At 38.1% G+C, this 19820-nt stretch overlaps 1 protein-coding gene across 2 annotated transcripts in view; it reads left to right on the forward strand.

The window, feature by feature from the left end:
• The window catches only part of GPATCH2 (G-patch domain containing 2), a 172026-nt gene that overhangs the window by 103700 nt on the left and 48506 nt on the right, over nucleotides 1-19820 (forward strand). For both annotated transcript variants that reach the window (XM_045809615.2, XM_045809614.2), the window contains 2 exons: nucleotides 96-163; nucleotides 16356-16395. In XM_045809615.2, coding sequence (XP_045665571.1) covers nucleotides 96-163; nucleotides 16356-16395 — 108 coding nt within the window. The remainder of the gene's footprint in view (nucleotides 1-95; nucleotides 164-16355; nucleotides 16396-19820) is intronic.

Here is a 19820-nt window from a genome sequence, read left to right on the forward strand (position 1 = left end):
GAAATGTCCTTGTTATTCACAGTTGTTTGGTTTTTTGTTGTTGCTGTTTTTTTAGAAACTCATCTGTGACCTTTTTGATTCAACTCTCCTTTCAGGTGAGCGCCCCTGGTCCTGTCAGTAACAAGAGGATGGTTCACTTTTCCCCAGATTCTCATCACCATGAGTGAGTACACCCTGATTCGGAGGCTCTTGTTGGGGTAGTCTGCGTCGCTCTTACAGGAAATTGAGAGCTGTTGCTAGTAAAGGTAGTTTAATTTTGCACCTTTCTTAAGAAAGAGTAAATACCTTATGCCATTGACAGTAGTACAAGAATCATTTCAACCCAGGGCAGAAATGTAAATAAAGGTTGTTGAATACAGTCATTCTTTTATTTGTGATAGAATTTTAATTTCTACATTTTCATTCCATTAAGTAGCAAAGCTCTCCTCCTACTTGTCCTTCCTCTCTCTCTTCCTCGCCACTCTTTCTAAAGCACTAAAGTGCATAGGAAGTGACTGTTGAACTCAGTACTTCTCTGCTCTCTGCTTTTGTCCAGCATGAGTTGTGAAGGAACCAGAATGTATTTTCATTTAACAATGGAAAGGAGAGTCTGATTTACTAAATAATTCTAAAAATTAAGCAATCGAGCTTAAACTTTGGTGAATTATTGGGTGAATCTCTAGGTGATAGTTCTATTTCTAAGTATATCTTTATTAGGAGAACTTGAAAACATATTTTGAGTCAATACCGTGTCTCCTGTGAAGGTGGTTGAACTTGGAAAAGGCCGTAAAATGGGGAAAGACATGAATTAATGATTGAATGAAATTTTTCTGGCAAGCAGTCCTATTAGGACCCATTAGATCCTAGCTTTTAAATCCATTCCTTAACCAATGTAAAACAAATCATTGTTCATCTGTAGCTTATTTTAGATAGATTATTAATATAAATATAATGTATATAATATAAAATAGTATTTATCGGATTATTCTTTTCTGTAGAACTTATTTTATAGATTACAGTATCATAATCCTCCCTTTTATTAATAGTTTATTTCATTCATTTTTATTATCCTATAAGACCTTTTCTCTATTGTTTCTCAAACAGAAAAGAGTGAAGCTTTATTAACTCAGACTGGCAACCAAAAGACTTGTATATTTTCTTCTTAATTTTTTGCTCTGATGTGAATCAAGACCTCTAGCAAGTAGATATAGAGCTGTTTTCAAACCAAAAATTGCATTTGGTAATGATTGTAAATGCTCTGAGGGCAGACAGATCTCTTTACTACTACTGTAGTCCTGTGCTAACAGTGCCCAGTGGACAGTGAATAGTTTATTGGGTGAATGAAAACATGAAAGTATGAATTTAAAATGGGACAAATTGGATACTGTCAACTGAGTATTACTTCTCAAATTAGCAGGTATGACCCTCATTGTATTCCCCTGATGTCCCTCCCACACCAGTCTTCCAGTGGTTCTTGATCAGTTAAGTAAGATTCTCTGGGGTTGGAACTCAGATGTCAATATTTTTAGAGTTTTCTTGGTTACCCCAATGTGTTTGATTACCATTCTGTCCACAGTCAATACTAAAATGGAGTCATTTTACTACCTCACACCCTACATGCTGCCAGTCCAGTCTAGTCTCTTCAGTAGCTCATGCTGACCCCATCTTTTCCACTTCCTGCCTCATTATTTTAGAAAAGTTCTGTTACCTTTTTTATTACTATAGGATCCTAGCGAAGCTTTCTGTCTCTGTTTTCTTTTTTTCTTTTTAAATAAAGATTTATATTTATCTGACAGAGAGAGAGCACAAGCAGGGGGCATGGCAGGCAGAGGGACAGGGAGAAGCAGGCTCCCCGCAGAGCAAGGTGAGCCCAGTGCAGGACTTGATCATGACCCAAGCCGAAGGCAGTCAGTTAACCAACTGAGCCACCCAGGCTCCCTCTGTCTCTGTTTTCTCACTAATTGAGTACATACTACTTACTTCTACTACTTAAGTTCAGTTCCAGTTCTTTTATTCCCCTACTTATAAACCAGCAGTATCGCCTCTTGACAGTGGAGAAGCCGTGTTGGCATATTATTAAACACTGTCCACACTCTGGCTCCTGTTACCATTCCACCTTACTATTATCTCTCCCTCATAGATAATGGTCCAGCTCTCTGGTCTTCCTCTTTCCTGAATATGACTTCTACTTCACTGTCCCCTTTAGCCTGGGATTTTGCTTTTGCAAATATTTGGGAAAATATCTATTTGGGTCCTTTGCCCATTTTTGATTGGATTATTAGATTTTTGCTAGTGAGTTGTACAAGTATCCTGTATATTTTGGATATTAGCCCCTTATCAGATATGTGGTTTGCAAATATTTTGTTCCATTCCATAGGTTGCCTTTTTATCTTGTCGGTGGTTTCCTTTGCTGTGCAGAAACTTTATTTAGATGTAGTCCCACTTGTTTATTTTTGCCTTTGTTGCCTTTGGTGTCAAATCCAAAAAAATCATTGCCAGGATCAATATCAAGAAGCTTACTTCCTGTTTTGTTTTAGAGGTCTCAGGATTTCAGATCTTGTGTTCAACTCTTTGATCCATTTTAGGTTGAGATTCGTGTATGGTATACAAAGATAGGGCTCCAGTTTCATTCTTTTGCAAGTTGGCTGTTCAGTTTTCCCAAACGATTTATTGGACAAACTATCCTTCCCCAATGTATATTCTTGACTCTGTCAAAATTACCTGACTATATATGCATGGGTTTATTTGTGGGCTCTCTATTCTGTTCCATTGATTTTTGTGTCTATTGTTACCAGTTTCATACTGTTTTGATGACTATGCCTTTGTAATATAGTTTGAAACCAGGAAGTGTAATTCACCTAGCTTTATTCCTTATCTACACTGCTTTGGTTATTTGGGGTCTTTTGTAGCTCCATACAAATTTTAAGACTGTTTTTCTATTTATGTGAAAACTGCCATTGGAATTTTTATAATGATTACATTGAATCTGTGGATTCCTTTGGGTAGTGTGGACATGTTAGCAATATTAATTTTTCTAGTCCATGAACATAAAAGATTTCTCCATTTATTTGTGTCCTTTTCCATTTCTTTCATTAATATTTTATAGTTTTCGGTGTACAGATGATTTACCTCCTTCATTAAATGTATTTCTAAGTATTTTATTATTTTCGATGCTATTATATATGGGATTGTTTTCATAATTTCTCTTTCTAACAGTTTGTTATAGAAACAACTGATGTATGTATCTTGATTTTGTATTCTGCAGCTTTGCTTGTTTTGTTTATTAGTTCTAACAGCTTTTTGGTAGAGTTTTTAGGGTTTTCTATTTATATATCAAGTCATTTGCAAGCAGATATAATTTTAATTTTTCCTCTCTGATTTGGGTGCCTTTTTTTTTCTTGCCTACTTGCTTAGGATAGGACTTTCAATATTAGGTTGAACTGAAGTGGGGAGAGGGGGCATCCTTGTCTTGTTCCCCATCTTGGAGGAAAAGCTTTCAGTTTCTCACCGTTGAGTATGATGCTAGCTGTGGGCTTGTCATATATATGGCCTTTGCTATGCTGAGGTACATTCCTTCTATAACCAGTTTGTTCAGAGTTTTTATCATGAAAGGATGTTGAATTTTGTCAGATGCTTTTTCTGCATCCATTGTGATGATCATATGATTTTTATCTTCTTTTTGTTTATTTGATATGTCACATTTATTGATTTGCAGATGTTAAACCATTATTGCATCCCTGGAGTAAATTCTTAATCATTATGTGTGATCCTTTCAGTGATTTTGGTTTGCTAGCATTTTGTTGAAGATTTTTGCATCTATACTCATCAGAGATATTGGCCTATAATTTTCTTGTAGTGTCCTTATTTGGCTTTGGTATCAGAATATAATGCTAATCTCACAATGCTACAGTGTGGAAGTGTTCCCTCCTTTTTATTTCTTGGAAGATTTGAGAAGGATATTGTATTAATTCTTTTTTATTTATTTTTAACTTTATTTTTTTTAAAACGATTTTATTTATTTATTTATTTGACAGAGAGAGAGACAGCCAGCGAGAGAGGGAACACAAGGAGGGGGAGTGGAAGAGGAAGAAGCAGGCTCCCAGCGGAGCAGGGAGCCCAATGCGGGGCTCAATCCCAGGACCCTGGGGTCATAACCCAAGCCGAAGGCAGATGCTTAATGACTGAGCTACCCAGGCACCGCTATTTTTAACTTTAAAAATTGTGTTTGCTTAGAAGCATTAGACTATCAAACAAGCTGCAATATTATTTCTTTTTCTTTCTCTTTTTTTTTTTTCCTTAGCAATTATGGAATGGTGTTGAGTTTTATCTTATATTAGCTGCCTCAGAGACAAGGGAAGATGGAGAATGGCACCATTCCCGTATATAACTAAGTGGTGTGCACCAACAAGAACCTGCCCGAAATTCCCTAAATTTCTGTGCCAATTTACAACCCCCATACTGTACCAGGCAAGGTTAGTGGCTATTGAAAACACCACCAGGACAAGGCTATCGAAGGATACATTTGGTAGTATGTTAACTATACAAAAAAAGACACTATACAGTTTAAAACCATAACTCATACAACCTTACATTTCAATTTTTTTTCTTTAAAAGGAATGAGATGCGTAGAAAGGGCTTAAATGCTTTATAGACAAGAAAAAAACAAACATGTGCTAGAATCAACTTATTCATCATCGTCTTCTTTCTCTTCATTCTCTTCATCTTCCTCCACTTCCGTCTTTTTCATTCGTTTTTCAGCCTGGACGACTCCCTTTTTTGCCTCAGCAGCCTCTCCCGTAGCTCGGTTTGCAGCAGTCTCCTTGTGGTACTTCTCTTCAGCTTAGCAGCCTTCTCTTCATAACGCTGCTTGTCATCTGCTGCAGAGTTTTTCCACTTCTCGCCCCGTTTCTTTACAACATCACCGCTGGATAGGCTGGGATGCTGATTTGGGGGTGATACTCAGAACAAAACAAGAAAAACGCCACAAGAGTCCTCTCGGGTGCATTGTGATCCTTGAACTTCTTTTGGTTTCCCCTTTAGAAGGGGTGTAAGTTTTCATTTTTCTTTCATCATGGGCTTTGTCCACCTCTGCCGTGTCTTCAATTTTTTTCTTTTTTTCTTTTTTTTAAGATTTTATTTATTTATTTATTTGACAGAGACAGCCAGCGAGAGAGGGAACACAGCAGGGGGAGTGGGAGAGGAAGAAGCAGGCTCATAGCGGAGGAGCCTGATGTGGGGCTCGATCTCGGAAAGCCGGGACCACGCCCTGAGCCGAAGGCAGACGCTTAACGACTGCGCCACCCAGGCGCCCCTCTTTCTCAGTCCCTTGACACTGAAGTCATGACCTGAGCCACAACCAGGAGTTGGATGCTTAACTGACGGAGCCACCCTGGTTCCCCAATAATTTTTTTTTTTCATTTTAAGAGACATGGTCTTCTACCTCTCTGAACACTTCTTAGAAAGCTATGACAAGTCAACTGAAGCATCTGGATGCTTCTTCTTGTGCTCCCCCTGGAAAGTTTGCATAAGGAATGCATGTGATGAAATTTTGCCCCTCGGCTTCTTGGGATCTTCCTTGCCCATGTTTACTTATTTTTCGTCAGGGACGCACAGAGGCATCCAGTGCCTGTCTGGCTCTCACTTGCCTCAGAGCTGTCTTTGTGGAGGTCCGGGTACTACAATGGCTGTCTGTTAATTCTTCTTTACATGTTTGGTAGGATTCACCAGGAAAGTCATACGGTCCTGAACTTTTCTTTGTTGGAAGGCTTTTGATTACTGCTTCCATCTCCTTACTAGAAATTGGGCTGTTCAGATTTTCTAATTATTATTTGAAATTGACTGTGTATTTCTAGGAATTTATCCATTTCTATATTATCTAATATGTTGGCATGCAATTGTTTACAGTGGTTTCCTATGATCCTTTGTATTTCTGTGTTACCAGTTGTAATGTCTTCTCTTCATTTCTGTTTTTGAGTTTTCTCTCTTTTTTCTTAGTCTAGCTAAAGCTTTGTTCTATCGTTACAAAAGCTAGCTTTTAGTATCATTCATCAGCTCTATTGTCTTTTCTATTTCATTTGTTTCTACTCTAATCTTTGGCATTTCCTTCTTTCTGCTAGGTTTGGGCTTTGTTTCTTTTTCTATTTATAGTTCCTTGAGGTGTAAAGTTGTTTATTTGAGACCTTTTTTTTTCCGTAATATCCTAATATAGGCTTTTATCACTGTAAACTTCCCTCCTAGAACTGCTATTGCTGTAAGTGCTTGTGTGCCCATTAAGAACTGCCTCTTTGCTTGCTGTAGTCCTGTGGGTCTCCTGGACACAAGCCCCATTGGCTCGCAGAGCTAGATGTTTTGGGGCCCCATCCCAGGGTGGGAGTCTTAAAGTTGGGACACTAGGTGTGTATTCCAAACCCTTTGCTTCTCAGGGAGAAGTTGGGAATTTGGAGTTCCCTCCTGAGTATATGGCTTCGTGCCAAGGGTGGGATTTATGGTGAGAGTGTGTCTCACCCTTTCCTACCCCCTTCAGTGCGGGTTTTCTTCTCGTCTGCCCGACATGTAACTTGTTTCTGTATTTCTCAGAGGAAATTGTTCCATGCGTAGCTGTACAATCGGTGTGTCCGTGGGAAGAGAGAGGTCAGTAGCCTCCTCTGTCACCATCTTCATTCCTAGCAGCCCCTTTCTGCTTAGGGAACATCAGCAGGAGTTTAAAGTCACAGACGAAAGTCACGAGTGGCCAAGTTGTTTGTTTCAGCATTAAGGTTCCTTCAAAAATGTGGAGTCTTCTGTTGTGCTCATGGTTGCACTTCCTTGCCTGGAAATGCTACTGGCCTTGATGTTCTTCCTATAGCCTTAGCTTTTAGCTTAAAAGCTTCTGCCATGAGGCCGTGTGAAACGATGACCTCCAGAGGGTGGGTACCTGTCTTTAAGAAACCTCTAGTCAACGGGTTTACCCTGTTTGTCAGAGAAATCCTACAGAGAGGCAGTATGAGGAAGGTCTAGACCAGAGCCCTAGTCATGGTTGTCATAGCCCCATCCAGGCTAGCTTCCGTGCCACTGCCTGCTTCCATGTAGGAGTTCCAAACCTGATTTTCCCACCTGCAGTTCCCTAATTATGAGTCTCTCCTTAAACTTGAATTGTAATCTATAGGCTGAGAGTACCTCTTAGCAAATCTGTATTTTCATCCCTTTCTTTAGGCCTGCCCCTTACCTAGGTAGAGCAAATGAAGTTGCCTTGTACACCTCATTCGACAAGTTTCTTTTTGGGAGACACCATAGGATACAGCATTATGGGAATTTCATTTTACACAAATAAATAAGTACACAGGCATACTTTGCACTACAAAGTTATACACAAGGTGTTATATGTTAACACAAAGTGTTATATGCCTCCCCCACTTTCTTTCCCGGATAATTAAGTCCATACTTTCATTCAGTCTGCTCTCTATTATAAAGTCAGATAATAAAACTGACTCCTGCCGCCATATTCAGTGTCTCATAATAGAAAAAACATGGTATTCATACCCTCAGGATATGCAAATAATTTCCAGGGCAATCCTGGTCACCAAGACTTTAAAGGGGGTCAATTTCCAGATTCCTTTGCTTCCATATATATATGGAAGGTATATATATATATACCTTCTTTTCTGAAATCATTAGGCTTGGTTATTTTGCTGATTCTTATTTTTCACAATTGCCTATCTTCCACTTTGGAAACCCCCCTCTCCCCCCACAGTCCTATTCTTACTTTGGCACATTGCTTCACGGTGTAAAATCTTTTGGGTTCCAAACAGAGGGACATTCCAAATATTGTGCTGATATTGATGTTGACAGAATGAATCAAATGCCCAACCCTTTTGCAAATTAGGTAGGTAGTTTCTAATTCTTTGTTTTTAGCAGTTGGTAGATGGTTGAAAATACTCCTTAATCTAAAAATCATTGTGTGATTTTTGGTGTAAATCTCTGAATGAGTTTGATAATCAAATGACTGCTCTAACCAAATTCTTTTTATTTCCACTCATCAATTATGTGAACAAGGTTTCCGAGCACTCAAATCGATAAAAACAAGAAGTATGAATAGAACTGATGCTAAAGGGTGATATTCATCAATGACCACATGACTTAGTTTAGGGGAAAGGGTTATTTATGATGCCATTCCTAATAAAATTGTTATTATTTTATGTTTAGGACTATAAAAATATATTTATGCTAGTTTCATTAATGAAATACTAATAACTTTTTCAGATCTTAAGTAACTTATCAACTAACAGTAGTTATCATTGTTGACTGACCGATAACTCATCAAAATAATTTATTAACTTTAGTTCTATAGTCACAGAAATTTAAGAAAATTAGGTAGGTAGATAGGTAAGATACATTGTTGCAGAGGAATATGGTAAGGTGACTAATAAAAGGCTTTCAAGCATAAAAATATATTACATTAGGGTAAACTTCTATAGACAGTGATATTGGAAATTCAAGGAGTTCAAGGAGAAAAATAAGCCAGGTAAATTTTCAGCTTTTATAGAAGTGCTTTTCATGGTGTTTTATTTCGTTTTGTTTTCAAATGCATTGATGGTGGATATCAAATCAGTGATGATATTTGTATTCCAATGTGTATATTTAAAAGAGTTGTGTAATGGTTTTATTCTAAAATATTAATGTATACAATTGAGAGAAAACTAATCTTTTGCAAATATTTAAATTTATGATGAAAAATTTTAGATTTCTACCTAAAATACGAGAGGAGGATATTTTCATTACGGCATTAGACAACATGTACACAAAATGGTTGAAGACCAGTGTTGTACAGAATGCTTCCAGGAAAAAGTAACGGAATGTTCTACAAATAATGGTTTAAACAAATTGCAGTGTAGTTTACTGACATTACAGGAAGTCTGAAGTGTAGGCAGTTCCAGGGCTATCAAAGGAGGAAGTACAGTATCTGCCACAATGTCCTTTAAGGAATCCTTGGTATTTTCCACAGAAGTGCCACCAGCCATCTTCTGCACCTTTTATATTCTCCCTTAAGGTTTTTATTTCTACCTGATTGTAGTATTTATTACATTATTCTCTAGAATATAGTTACTGTATACATGCTTCATTCACCTCAGTATGGACCATGAGTTTGCCATGGTTGGAGACTTCATCTTGTTCTCCTTTAAGTTTCTTACAATATGCAGCACAGTCCCTTATGCATCAGAGCATAGGCTCTGGGGTCAAAGTTATCCAGTTCCACTACACACCCCCTTCCTGATACTTGACGAGAGCATAGGGAAAGCACAGACTAACTGTGGTCTTGTGTCATCCCTGCTGCAGCTGTGATAACTAATCTCAAAGAATGGCTAGAAAGAGTCATTAAATTACCAAATATTCAGCAATTCCTGATTGGAAGTAAGCAACAAATACTGCTTTCATTCAATTAACTGTGATTCTTCTAAGTTGATACGTGTTTTGCTTTAGAAGGTCACCTCGGAAACAGTCTGATACAGCAGTACTTAAAATAATTTTACTTCACAGAATTTCAGGCTTAAAAACAGATTCTAATGAGTAAGGAAAAAAATATTTTACAGGCCCCAACACAATAATGTGAAGGAATTTCAGTTTCAAAACCATGTGGTTATATGGTCGCATGGTCAACCAAGTTTAGGATAAGGCGGCCTAGAAATGACTGATTGAAAGAAGCAGGGCTGCAAAGCTGGGAAGTGAAAAAGGATGTTTTCAGAGTTAATAGAACGAATGCCCAGCAGGACACTCAGTGTGGAAAAGCCTGCGTCACAGAAAGTTATCAGCTCCGTTTATGAGAGTCGTAGAAGTTGGTCAGTAAAAGTTTGGATAGGGGCACCTGGGTGGTTCAGTCAGTTAAGTGTCTGCTTCAGCTCAGGTCATGATCTCAGGGTCCTGGGGCCCCATGTCACGCTCCCTGCTTGGCGGGAAAGCTGCTTCTCCCTCTGCCCTTCCTTCTGCGTGTGCTTTCACTCTCTCTCGCTCTCTCTCAAATAAATAAATAAAATCTTAAAAAAAATAAAAGTTTGGATAGTTTCTATAAAAATTATATTTGATAATAACTTCAATTATAAAAAAGACTTACTTATAGAAATTTGGTGAACAGGCAACTTTGCTGCACACCTCAGAATATGGAATCTCAGTTTTAAAGGTAAAATAAGATGTGCTCTGTGAGAAGTCTTGCAGAGTGTCTTAATTATGAAAGTATGATTATTAATAAAATAATACCTAACATTGTACTAGTCGCATATTTATATCTTATATAATTGTATACAATTGTATATATTTTGTATAGATAGTCCAGTTGTTAATATTTGTTAGGTCTCTTTGAATAGAAAATATTTAGCCCAGATAAATGAAGTATTCGTTAAAATAACTCCAGAGAGGTACACAAAAAGTGACAAGAACCTCAGTCCAACTAAAGCAGAGACATTTGTACCTAATTTCTGAGAAGAAATAACATGTTAAGTTTGGAAATTCACATTTTTAATTAGTCTGTTGACTTTCTGAAAATACAAATATGAAAATGCAGAAAATAAAATTGACATATGACTACATGTTCTTTACAAATATGGAAGGCTTCATTTTTGCAGTTACTTTCTATCACTCTACCTCCCTTTCTGTACTAACCCTAACTGGTTCCAGACTTTTTTCCTTTTTTCCATTCACTTATAGGATACCTGTTTTTAAATTGAGTAAGTATAATATATTAGTTGATTTTTAAATGCTACTTTATATTTGCTTTTATTTCATTTTAAATATAAGACATTTACCTGAGGCATTATATGTAAATCAAAACTTATTTTAAATGCAAGTGGGTAACTACCTGTAATCCTATGATGAATTCCTTTATAAAGCAAATATTTACGCTTTATTTTATCTTTTGTATAAATATCGAGTTTGCTTAAAGCAAGATTTGCCTGGATTAAAGGTTAGTTCATTGGGAATACTTTCATACTTTGAAATTTAGCATCTATTGCTTTATAAAAGTAAAAGTGGCTTTAACTTCAGATTGAGATAAATAAAATATACCAGATCAATTCCTCCTCTGATTTACTGTGATTCCCTTGGGAAGTCGTTTTAGCTTACATGTGTCTTAATTTTTAGCTATGGAATAAGGGTAAGACCAGTCCTTCTTTACGTAAGACATTTTTATAAAGTACTTGTGTAAAATACAGAAAAATTATTAAACTTAGGTGTAAAACATTTTAGGATGATGATGGTGATGATGATGATGATAGTGCTTTATTGATAGTATATTGTATTTTTCAGAGTATTCTCTTATGCACCACTCTCTCCAGTGTTTTTACTGCCTCTCTGAAATAGTCATAACACCCCCGTTTTATAGATAATTTGACTTTTGGAAAGTCACATAGTCAAAAGTCAATTTAAAAAAAAACAATGTATTCAGCATCTATTATGTGTGATAACACGCTAAAACTGTTGGAGGAACCTGTAAATATTATGCAGGAACACTGGTATATCTACTGACATATAGGAATAAATAAGTAGTTATTACAAAAATTCACAGAATAAAAGTTCACATATTACTGTATTCCACTGTGTACCATAGGAGAAGAAAATGAATATTATTTTAAACACCTACTTATGCCAGGTTCTTATCCTTCTTTAAGCTTCCCAATATTATAAGAGAAGTGGGATTGATTTTATTGTATAGATGAGGAGAGGCCAAATATAATGGAAAGGCTCAGATTTTTCCCTCCTACTTTTTCCTCTCCTGTGTGTCTTTTTTTTTTTTTTTAAGATTTTATTTATTTATTAGAGAGAGACAGAGATAGGGAGAGAGAGCACGAGCAGGAAGGAGAGAGGGAGAAGCAGGCTCTCCCCCAAGCAGGGAGCCAGACATGGGGCCCAATCCCAGGACCGTGGAATCATGACCTGAACCGAGGGCAGACACTTAACCAACTGAGCCACCCAGGTGCCCCTCCTCTGTGTCTTCTTTACCACTCACAGAACACTTCTTTTCTGACACTGGCTTTTCCTCATGACAACAAGCAAGTCTCCACGACAGCCCTGGCCCCTAACCCCCCACATCTCCAGATGCCCCTGGCAAGCCCAGGCTGTTACCCGGACTTCTGACCCACCAGATACCAATTGGAGGTTCCAACAACTGCCTCCAACTCAGGACACCAGTTGGATTCTGGCTATCCATCAGAGGTCCCCACATCGCCCTCCTTGGGTTTATTTAATTTGCTCACAGAATTCAGAGAAATGTTTTACTTACTGAATTACCAGTTTATTATACAAGAATCTAACTCAGGAACAGCCAGATGGGAGAGATACACGGGGCCAGGTATGGGGAAAGGAGTGTAGAGCTTTCCGGTTCTAGCCAGGTATAGGCCACTGTCCCTGCATCTTCACCTGTTCCCCTATCTGGAAACTTTTCGAACCTTGCCTTTTTGGATTTTTATGGAGGCTTTATTACATAGGCATGATTGATTAAATCATTGGCCTTAGGGATTGATTCAACCTCCAGCCCTCTCCCCTCCCCAGAGGTCAGGGATTGGGACTGAAAAATCCAACCCCCTAATCACAGAGTTAGTTCCCAGGGCAACTAGCTCCCAGCCTTAGGTAATGTCCAAAAGCTGCCTCATTAATATAACAATGTGTCACTCTCAACCTTTAGTAAATTCCAAGGATTTTGGGAGCCATGAGCCAAGAATCACGGACTAAGACCAAATATATATGAGAAATACACTTTGATCATCTGAATAACCACATATATATTTTTCCTCTAAATCACAGTATTGCACCAACACTCAGAAAATAAAAGTAATTTGTTACAGTTCACCTAGCTGGTAAGTGCCAGAGCCTATATTCAAACTTAGATCTTTCTGATTCTAAAACCCATGATTTAGCAAGCACACCAGTCTGAACTTCCTGGATTTACGTTTGCAGTTTAATAAAGGAAATGAAGACTCTCTTGAGCATACGTTAAGCATAGTTTTAGAATTGACTTTTTTGTTTCATAGGAAAAAATAATGAATGAGGAATATCTTTACATCCTGGTCATCTGGTCCACAGAACATAAGAGCCCAAGAGGATCTGAAAGACCACCTAAGCCACTGCTGTTATTCTTCTCATTTCATAGAATAACATGGTGCCTCTAGTTGTTAAAACTCTGTCCTATATCTCAAGTCATTCACTTATCCATCCATTCAGAGAATATCTGTGAGGGCCTACTGTGTGCTAGGTACTAGCTCTGTAGTAATAAACAAGACAGACAGCATCACTGTTCTCATGGCACAACCTGATGGAGAGAGTAGACATTGATCAGTAAGCACACACATAAATGTATATACTGACACACAAATGCATTTTTATATAGTAAGCTAAGTGCTCTACAAGAGAACTTTTTAAATAAAGATCGATTGATTTCAGAGAGAGAGCATGAGTGGGAGAGGAAGGGGGAGAGGGAGAGAATCTCGAGTAGACTCTGCACTGAGCACAGAGCCCACCGCAGGGCTTGATCTTACAACCATGAAATCATGACCTGAGCCAAAACCAAGATTCAGAGTCTCGATGGACTGCACCACCCAGGTGTCCCTCTAAAACAGAACTTTTTAAAAAATAATTTGAACTGGACATGGAGATAAGGAAGGCTTCCTTAAGGACTACAAGCTTGAGATGAAACCTCCAAGAATTGAGGGAATAGTGATGAAAAGAGCATTTTAAGCAGAGAGAATAGCTCTGTGTTCAGACAACCAAAGGAATGCTAGCGAGTTAGCACAGAATGTGAGAGAAAGGGACTGTTGTTCAGTGAGACAAGAGGAAGATAGGCAAGGGCTGATGATGCTAAGCCTGGCGGGCCATTTAGAGCTTCATTCTCTTAAGAGCAGTGGAAAGCCCCTTCAGACTTCTGTTTGCTTTTGTTTATTTGTTTGCTTGAGGTTGGGGTGTGCGAATAACTAAATATTCAAAAATGGAACATTGAAGCATCACTCTAGCTCTGCAGTATGATAAATGGATTCAAGTTGGTAGGTACAAGAAAAGTTGTAACTTGCTGATGGTTTGACTATGAAAGAGAAAGGTGCCCAAGCTTTTAGTTGTCCATTGGAAGGTTGGTGCTGCCATTCACTGGACTAGCGAACTAGCTAGCTAAAGACTCAGTTTGTAACCAAAAGAATATTAGAGGTATTTATGTATTTATTAAAAAATATAGTAAGCCCAGGGGCGCCTGGGTGGCTCAGTCGGTTGAGCGTCCAACTCTTGATTTCGGCTCAGGTCATGATTTCAGGGTCATGAGATTGAGCCTTGGGTCGGGCTGGTTAAGATTCTCTCTCTGCCTCTCCCTCTGTCCCTCCTCAGCCCCATTCATGCATGTGTGCATGCAAACGCACACACTCACTCTCTCTAAAAAATATGTGTATATAAATATATAGTAAGCCCATTACATGTTAGTATAAGTAGCATATTTTTATGAAAATTAATGACCTTCTTTGCCCAAAAAATTAGTGAGAATGTGCCACTGTTTGCACAAATCACTTTAATGCCTGGCTTAATAGATGACACCTCAGACTCACTGCTGCTCCCCTTCCAACCTGCGGTGAGGTGTTGTTCTGGTTGAGGCATGTGAAGAAAATCCAACCTCACACAGATAAGCAGTTGGAAAAGGAAGGAGTATTTTATTTTATTTTTTTTAAAGATTTTATTTATTTATTTGACAGAGACAGCCAGCGAGAGAGGGAACACAAGCAGGGGGAGTGGGAGAGGAAGAAGCAGGCTCCTAGCAGAGGAGCCTGATGTGGGGCTCAATTCTAGAACTCTGGGATCACGCCCTGAGCCAAAGGCAGACGCTCAACAACTGCGCCACCCAGGCACCCCCAAGGAAGGAGTATTTTAATAGCCTTTTAATTTCAGATCATTGTGGATATTGTTTGATACAATATTAAAACACAAAGAGTGGTTGTTTCTCAAAAGTTAATTATAATGTGTAATCTGAAAATATATCAATGATTTTTTTTTGTTCTATTCAATCTGCTGTTCTATCTTGAACTCTGAATGAATCACTTACACATCATGATTTAGTAAATCATACATTGGTCATGTAAGGACACGATCCATAGCAGGGGGAGATAGATTCATCAAGTTGTCTGGGTAACTGCAGTGCCTAGTTTGTTTCTAGTTGCTAATTAATCCAGATGTCAGTTACAGGTACCAAGTGTCCATTCCACATCAAGGTAGAGTGTGACTGCCAGAGAGCATCACTGCCTATGAGCTCGAGAGGTGCTCCAGTAAGAGCAGAGACAAATCCTATTAACGTAGAGGCTGTTTATTCCCAGGTGTTAGTACCACAGAGGCTAGAGTTTCACAGAAGTCTTAAAAAAACTCTGCCCTTTTTGTGTATGTGTCTTGTCCTTCTGCAGTATGGCGTGCTGGATGCACACTGGGGGGAAATGGCCTCATTTCCGCACCTTGTAAGATTTCTGTGAGGCTAGGAAATAATACACGTCATGTGTCAAAAGAGTGCTTGGTAAACAAAAGTACTCAGTATTACTGTTCTTGAAAAAACAAACAGCATTAGTAGTAACATTGGTATCATTCTCTGTGGGCTCTTATGGTTCACTTGTCACAGTGTTCCTCTCGCTTTCCTATTGCTTGGTGTTTACGAGTAGTTTCGATGCAGAATACTGCCAAAGGACTGTGCACACAGCTAATCATATCTCCCGTTGATAAGGTACCCCCAGACGGGTCACTATTGAGGACACAAGGCGCGGCTGAAGCAATGTGGGTGGGCCGTGCAGGGCGAGGACAACAGAAGGGAAGGTGTCAACTGTGCCGCGACTTCCATATTTTGAATGTCGTTGTTGAACTTGTTCTCAGCCAAAACCCAAGTTGTTATCAGAATGGAAGGAACAGGTTCAAGGTACCTCCAGCGGATGCTCCAGAATCCACAGCAAGGGCTTTGTGTGATTGTTCCTGGGGGCACAGCCAGAGGATAGAATATTCTCGTATTTTTAATGTTTTTTAAAACTCCAGCAATCCAAAGGTCATAATTTGTTGTAACGATGCTATAATTAAGTCGTGGTAAATGATAGCATTTGAAGATTTTATAACCAGAATTGATTCATAAAATGAACACAGTCCCAGCAGTTTATGTTAGCAAAATTAAATGGAAATGTAATTCTAACTGAGTTTGCTTATTAAATTGAAAATTACTGGGTTATGAGCACTCTTACAATTCTGTCAAAATTGGTGTAAGTCTAGAATTACATGAAATATCCATTAAAATAAAGCATATTTAAGGCTCTGTTGCTGATGGCGAGTACATTTCTTAAAGCACGTGCAGACTGATCATGTGAGAGCACGTGCTTTTTGTTAGGTTCACGCTAACTCCTTTTCTCTTTCCTCTGCAGCCATTGGTTTAGCCCTGGCACTAGGACAGAGCATGGCCAGGTAAGGAACATTCTAATCCAAAAGGAAGTTTCTTAGTCTCTTTCAAATATGTAACTATCTCCCTTCAACGTAGTAGATCAGCTCTATGGGAAAAGACATAAATCCCAGCTTATCCAAAAAGGAGTTGCTGGTGCCAGTGCTTAATGCACTGACCAAATGAATCATCCTCAGTAACCATCAGAATGCTCCCTTACCGCCACCTTCCCCCGTCACGAATGTCACCTCCACGGAAAGGCTCTGGGGTTCACTTGTTTACAGGACTTCACCGTGTGTATTTGTTTTTCACAAAGTTAAGGTATCAAGATAGTACATATGCTGAAAAATTTATTTGTATTAAACATAAGGTCAGCCAGCAAGAGCATATTTTTATTTTTGAAGTTTAGAAGGTGGTAATAGTTTCTGACAAGTTTACGTTATATTTTTCCATGAGTTTTTTTATTGCTTACTAGTATACATGGCAGCACAATGATTAGTCACCTAAATAAGAACTTGACATTCGTTTCGGTGAACTTTACATATAAAATAAGTACTTTCTTTCTTTTTCCCTTGTATGTGTTAGTTTTCTCTCCACAGCGTGCTATGGCAATTTAGGGCTTACGTTTTGGAAAGTTTTAAAGCATATGCATTTTAGACTTGGCATCCTTGTTGATTTTTTTTCATTATGAATTATGAAAGCTATTTTTTAAGTGGGTCAAAAATATGATATATAAGAAATACCTTTAAATACATGAGAATGAAAAACCTCACATCCACAGGGATCATTTTCTGTGAAAGGTAGGTAGATAGGTAGGGAAAGAGGAGGGTGTACCTGGTAATGGTAATTAGTAACATTAATATATTTGTGATGTTATATTTCTTAAGCTGAGCCACAGTTGGTTGTCTATACCATAGTTCCTTTTACTTATAAAAGGAAGGTGCTAAATACTTCATTATAAACTATACTGATTTCTTAACACACGTGAGCCTAGTTAAAGAAAAATACCATGTAAATTCAGCTTTAATGGTATTTTGTAAACTTGTCCTTTTCCATAAGAGTGATTGTCCCCTTTAAAGATACTTCTCACATTAATAATAAAACATGGACCACTATTTCTAAAGATTTGGAAGTTAACCAGACGAAGTCATATCTGTGATGTGTTTATCTTATTACTCAGAATATAAAAAAGGGTTTTTGCTTTCCCAAATGGTTCATGTCTCTCTGTGTATAATGCTTACAAGATGATTCTACTTCTGGGTAATAAGTCATATCAGGATATAGATTATCCCAAAATATGACTTTTTAAAACTCCTTTTCTACCCTTTAGAAATACTAAAGTAATGTTATAAAGTTGTCTTTCATATCACAGTATAACTGGTTGCCTCCAGCCAAGCTTTTTTTTCCTGCTGTTAAAAATCAACCAATGCTAATACAATGAAGAGGAAAGTAGACCAAGTCTTTTTTAATTTTCAAAATCTTTTTGACCCGTTTTTTAATCTGCCTTATGTTTAAACTTTGATACATCATTTCAGATTTCTGTCTTGAATGTAGGTTATTAATTAAAGAGTACGGCTGATTCTCGTTAGCTGCAGTGGCTACGTTCTGTAAAGTCAATGTGAACACTAAAGCAGCAAATACCAAAACACTGCTCCAGGGGAAATATGAGGTTAGATTCCTGAGAGGTCACAACATTCTCATTTACTGATCAATACGTATTCTTGTTTGATGTGTGTTTATGTTTAACGATACCTTACTGAATATATAGGTATCATTGATTCTTAATACCTGAAGGAAGCTTGTTTAATGCACATATTTTCTCTGTAAGGTCCCTGACAGCCTTGCACTTAGGAACACTTGGCAGCACTTCAGGTCTATATTTGGGGGCCATTTTAAATGATAAAATCAAAAACAAGATCACAAAAATGCATGAAACAGAGCTCTAACCAGACTGCAAAAAAAGATACTTGTTTACACTATGAGAGCTGAAACACGAAGCAAAGGATCGACTTGTCAGGCCTCAGCTGAGAGCGTGCAGGACAGCTGACCCAAATTTTTACCACTCTGCACATGTCTGTGAAGGACTGCAAATGTGCCGGAAGTATTGATCTTGGAATTACAAATAAATTTTAGCAAAAAAACAAATTTGCAAATATGGAATCCATGAATACTGAGGAATGACTCTACCTAGCTGTACATATTCAAACCACAGAGACCACTTATACATTTTGAGGGATAAAAATGTCTTAATTCCATTCAGATCTAACTCTAGCACAGTAAACATTGCTAAATAAACCTCAGTGCGAGTGATGAAATGCAAAACCATGAAGAAATATACAATCCTTCACTATGTTGTTGAATGAATGACTGTTAGCATGCATGATCACCTTTTATTTTTCCCATACCAATTTAGCAACATAAAGAAAGGATAACATTACTGCCACTTTTTTTTGAAAGCCCACTCCTTTCTGCTTCTCCTGTCTTAAAATTCCTCTTTCTGTTCTTTAGTGCTAAATCCCATGCCCATTGACACCATGCGTACTTCTCCCTCTTTTATTACACATTCAGTAAATAACTATTACCCATCAACCATTATCTATCAGATACTCTCTGTCTTTACCAAAGAAGGTATTTAGAAAAACAACGTAGCTTTTCCCCTGTGGTGGTTATAATCTGGGACAGGAAAGCAATAATGACACAGTATGTTGTGAAATGTTTGAGAAAACCACAGAGAGGGCAGTTATAAAGGCCTCAGAAGAGAAATAAAGTCGATTCAGAAATGGAAGGAAGGAGAGAGAAACAGCTATATGAACCATCATTGTTTGGGGGGGTTTTTTTTGGTCTTACTTAATTCTGATTTTTCCTCTTTGAACATCTAACGATTTGACATTTTGACTGAATTCACAAGTATCTTAAGCAGTCCTAGACCACAGTTTCGATATTACTTAGTTCTTCCTTTAAGGTGAGGACGCTGAGGGCCCACGTGTGAGGAGACTTGAAATTCTTCTGTAAACATTTGAGAAATTACTGAGAAGTGGCTGCTAACAGAAGTACTCCTGAGCGAATGCCTCTGAATATCGGGTGGGAAAGAGAAGATTGCTGTGGAAGAATTCTTCTCTTGGCTTCTTCTCTTGTGTTAGGGATTTGAAACTTTTAATAATCTTGCAGAAATATTATGAAGAGCCCCAGAAATTCTCAGCTCCCTTTCCGATAGTAAGAACCGTCATCCACAAGGAACACTTCTCTTCCTGGTTTAATTCCGTAGTTTTAAAAACTGTGAACCTTTTGTAAACCTCCCATTCTATTAGGTTTTGTGTGTATGAATTTTAATATAATTCTTATATGAGTCATTTTTTAATATACATCTGCAGGTCACTAATCAGGGAATTGTGTCTCCGTCTGGCCTAAGTCCAGCAATCTGAAAGTTGGAAGGTAAGAAGCACTTCGCACC

The sequence above is a fragment of the Ursus americanus genome, chromosome 2 (genome assembly GCF_024610735.1).
Source record: "Ursus americanus isolate L20-20 chromosome 2, mUrsAme1.1.p, whole genome shotgun sequence".
In the NCBI taxonomy this organism is placed as follows: Eukaryota; Metazoa; Chordata; class Mammalia; order Carnivora; family Ursidae; genus Ursus; species Ursus americanus.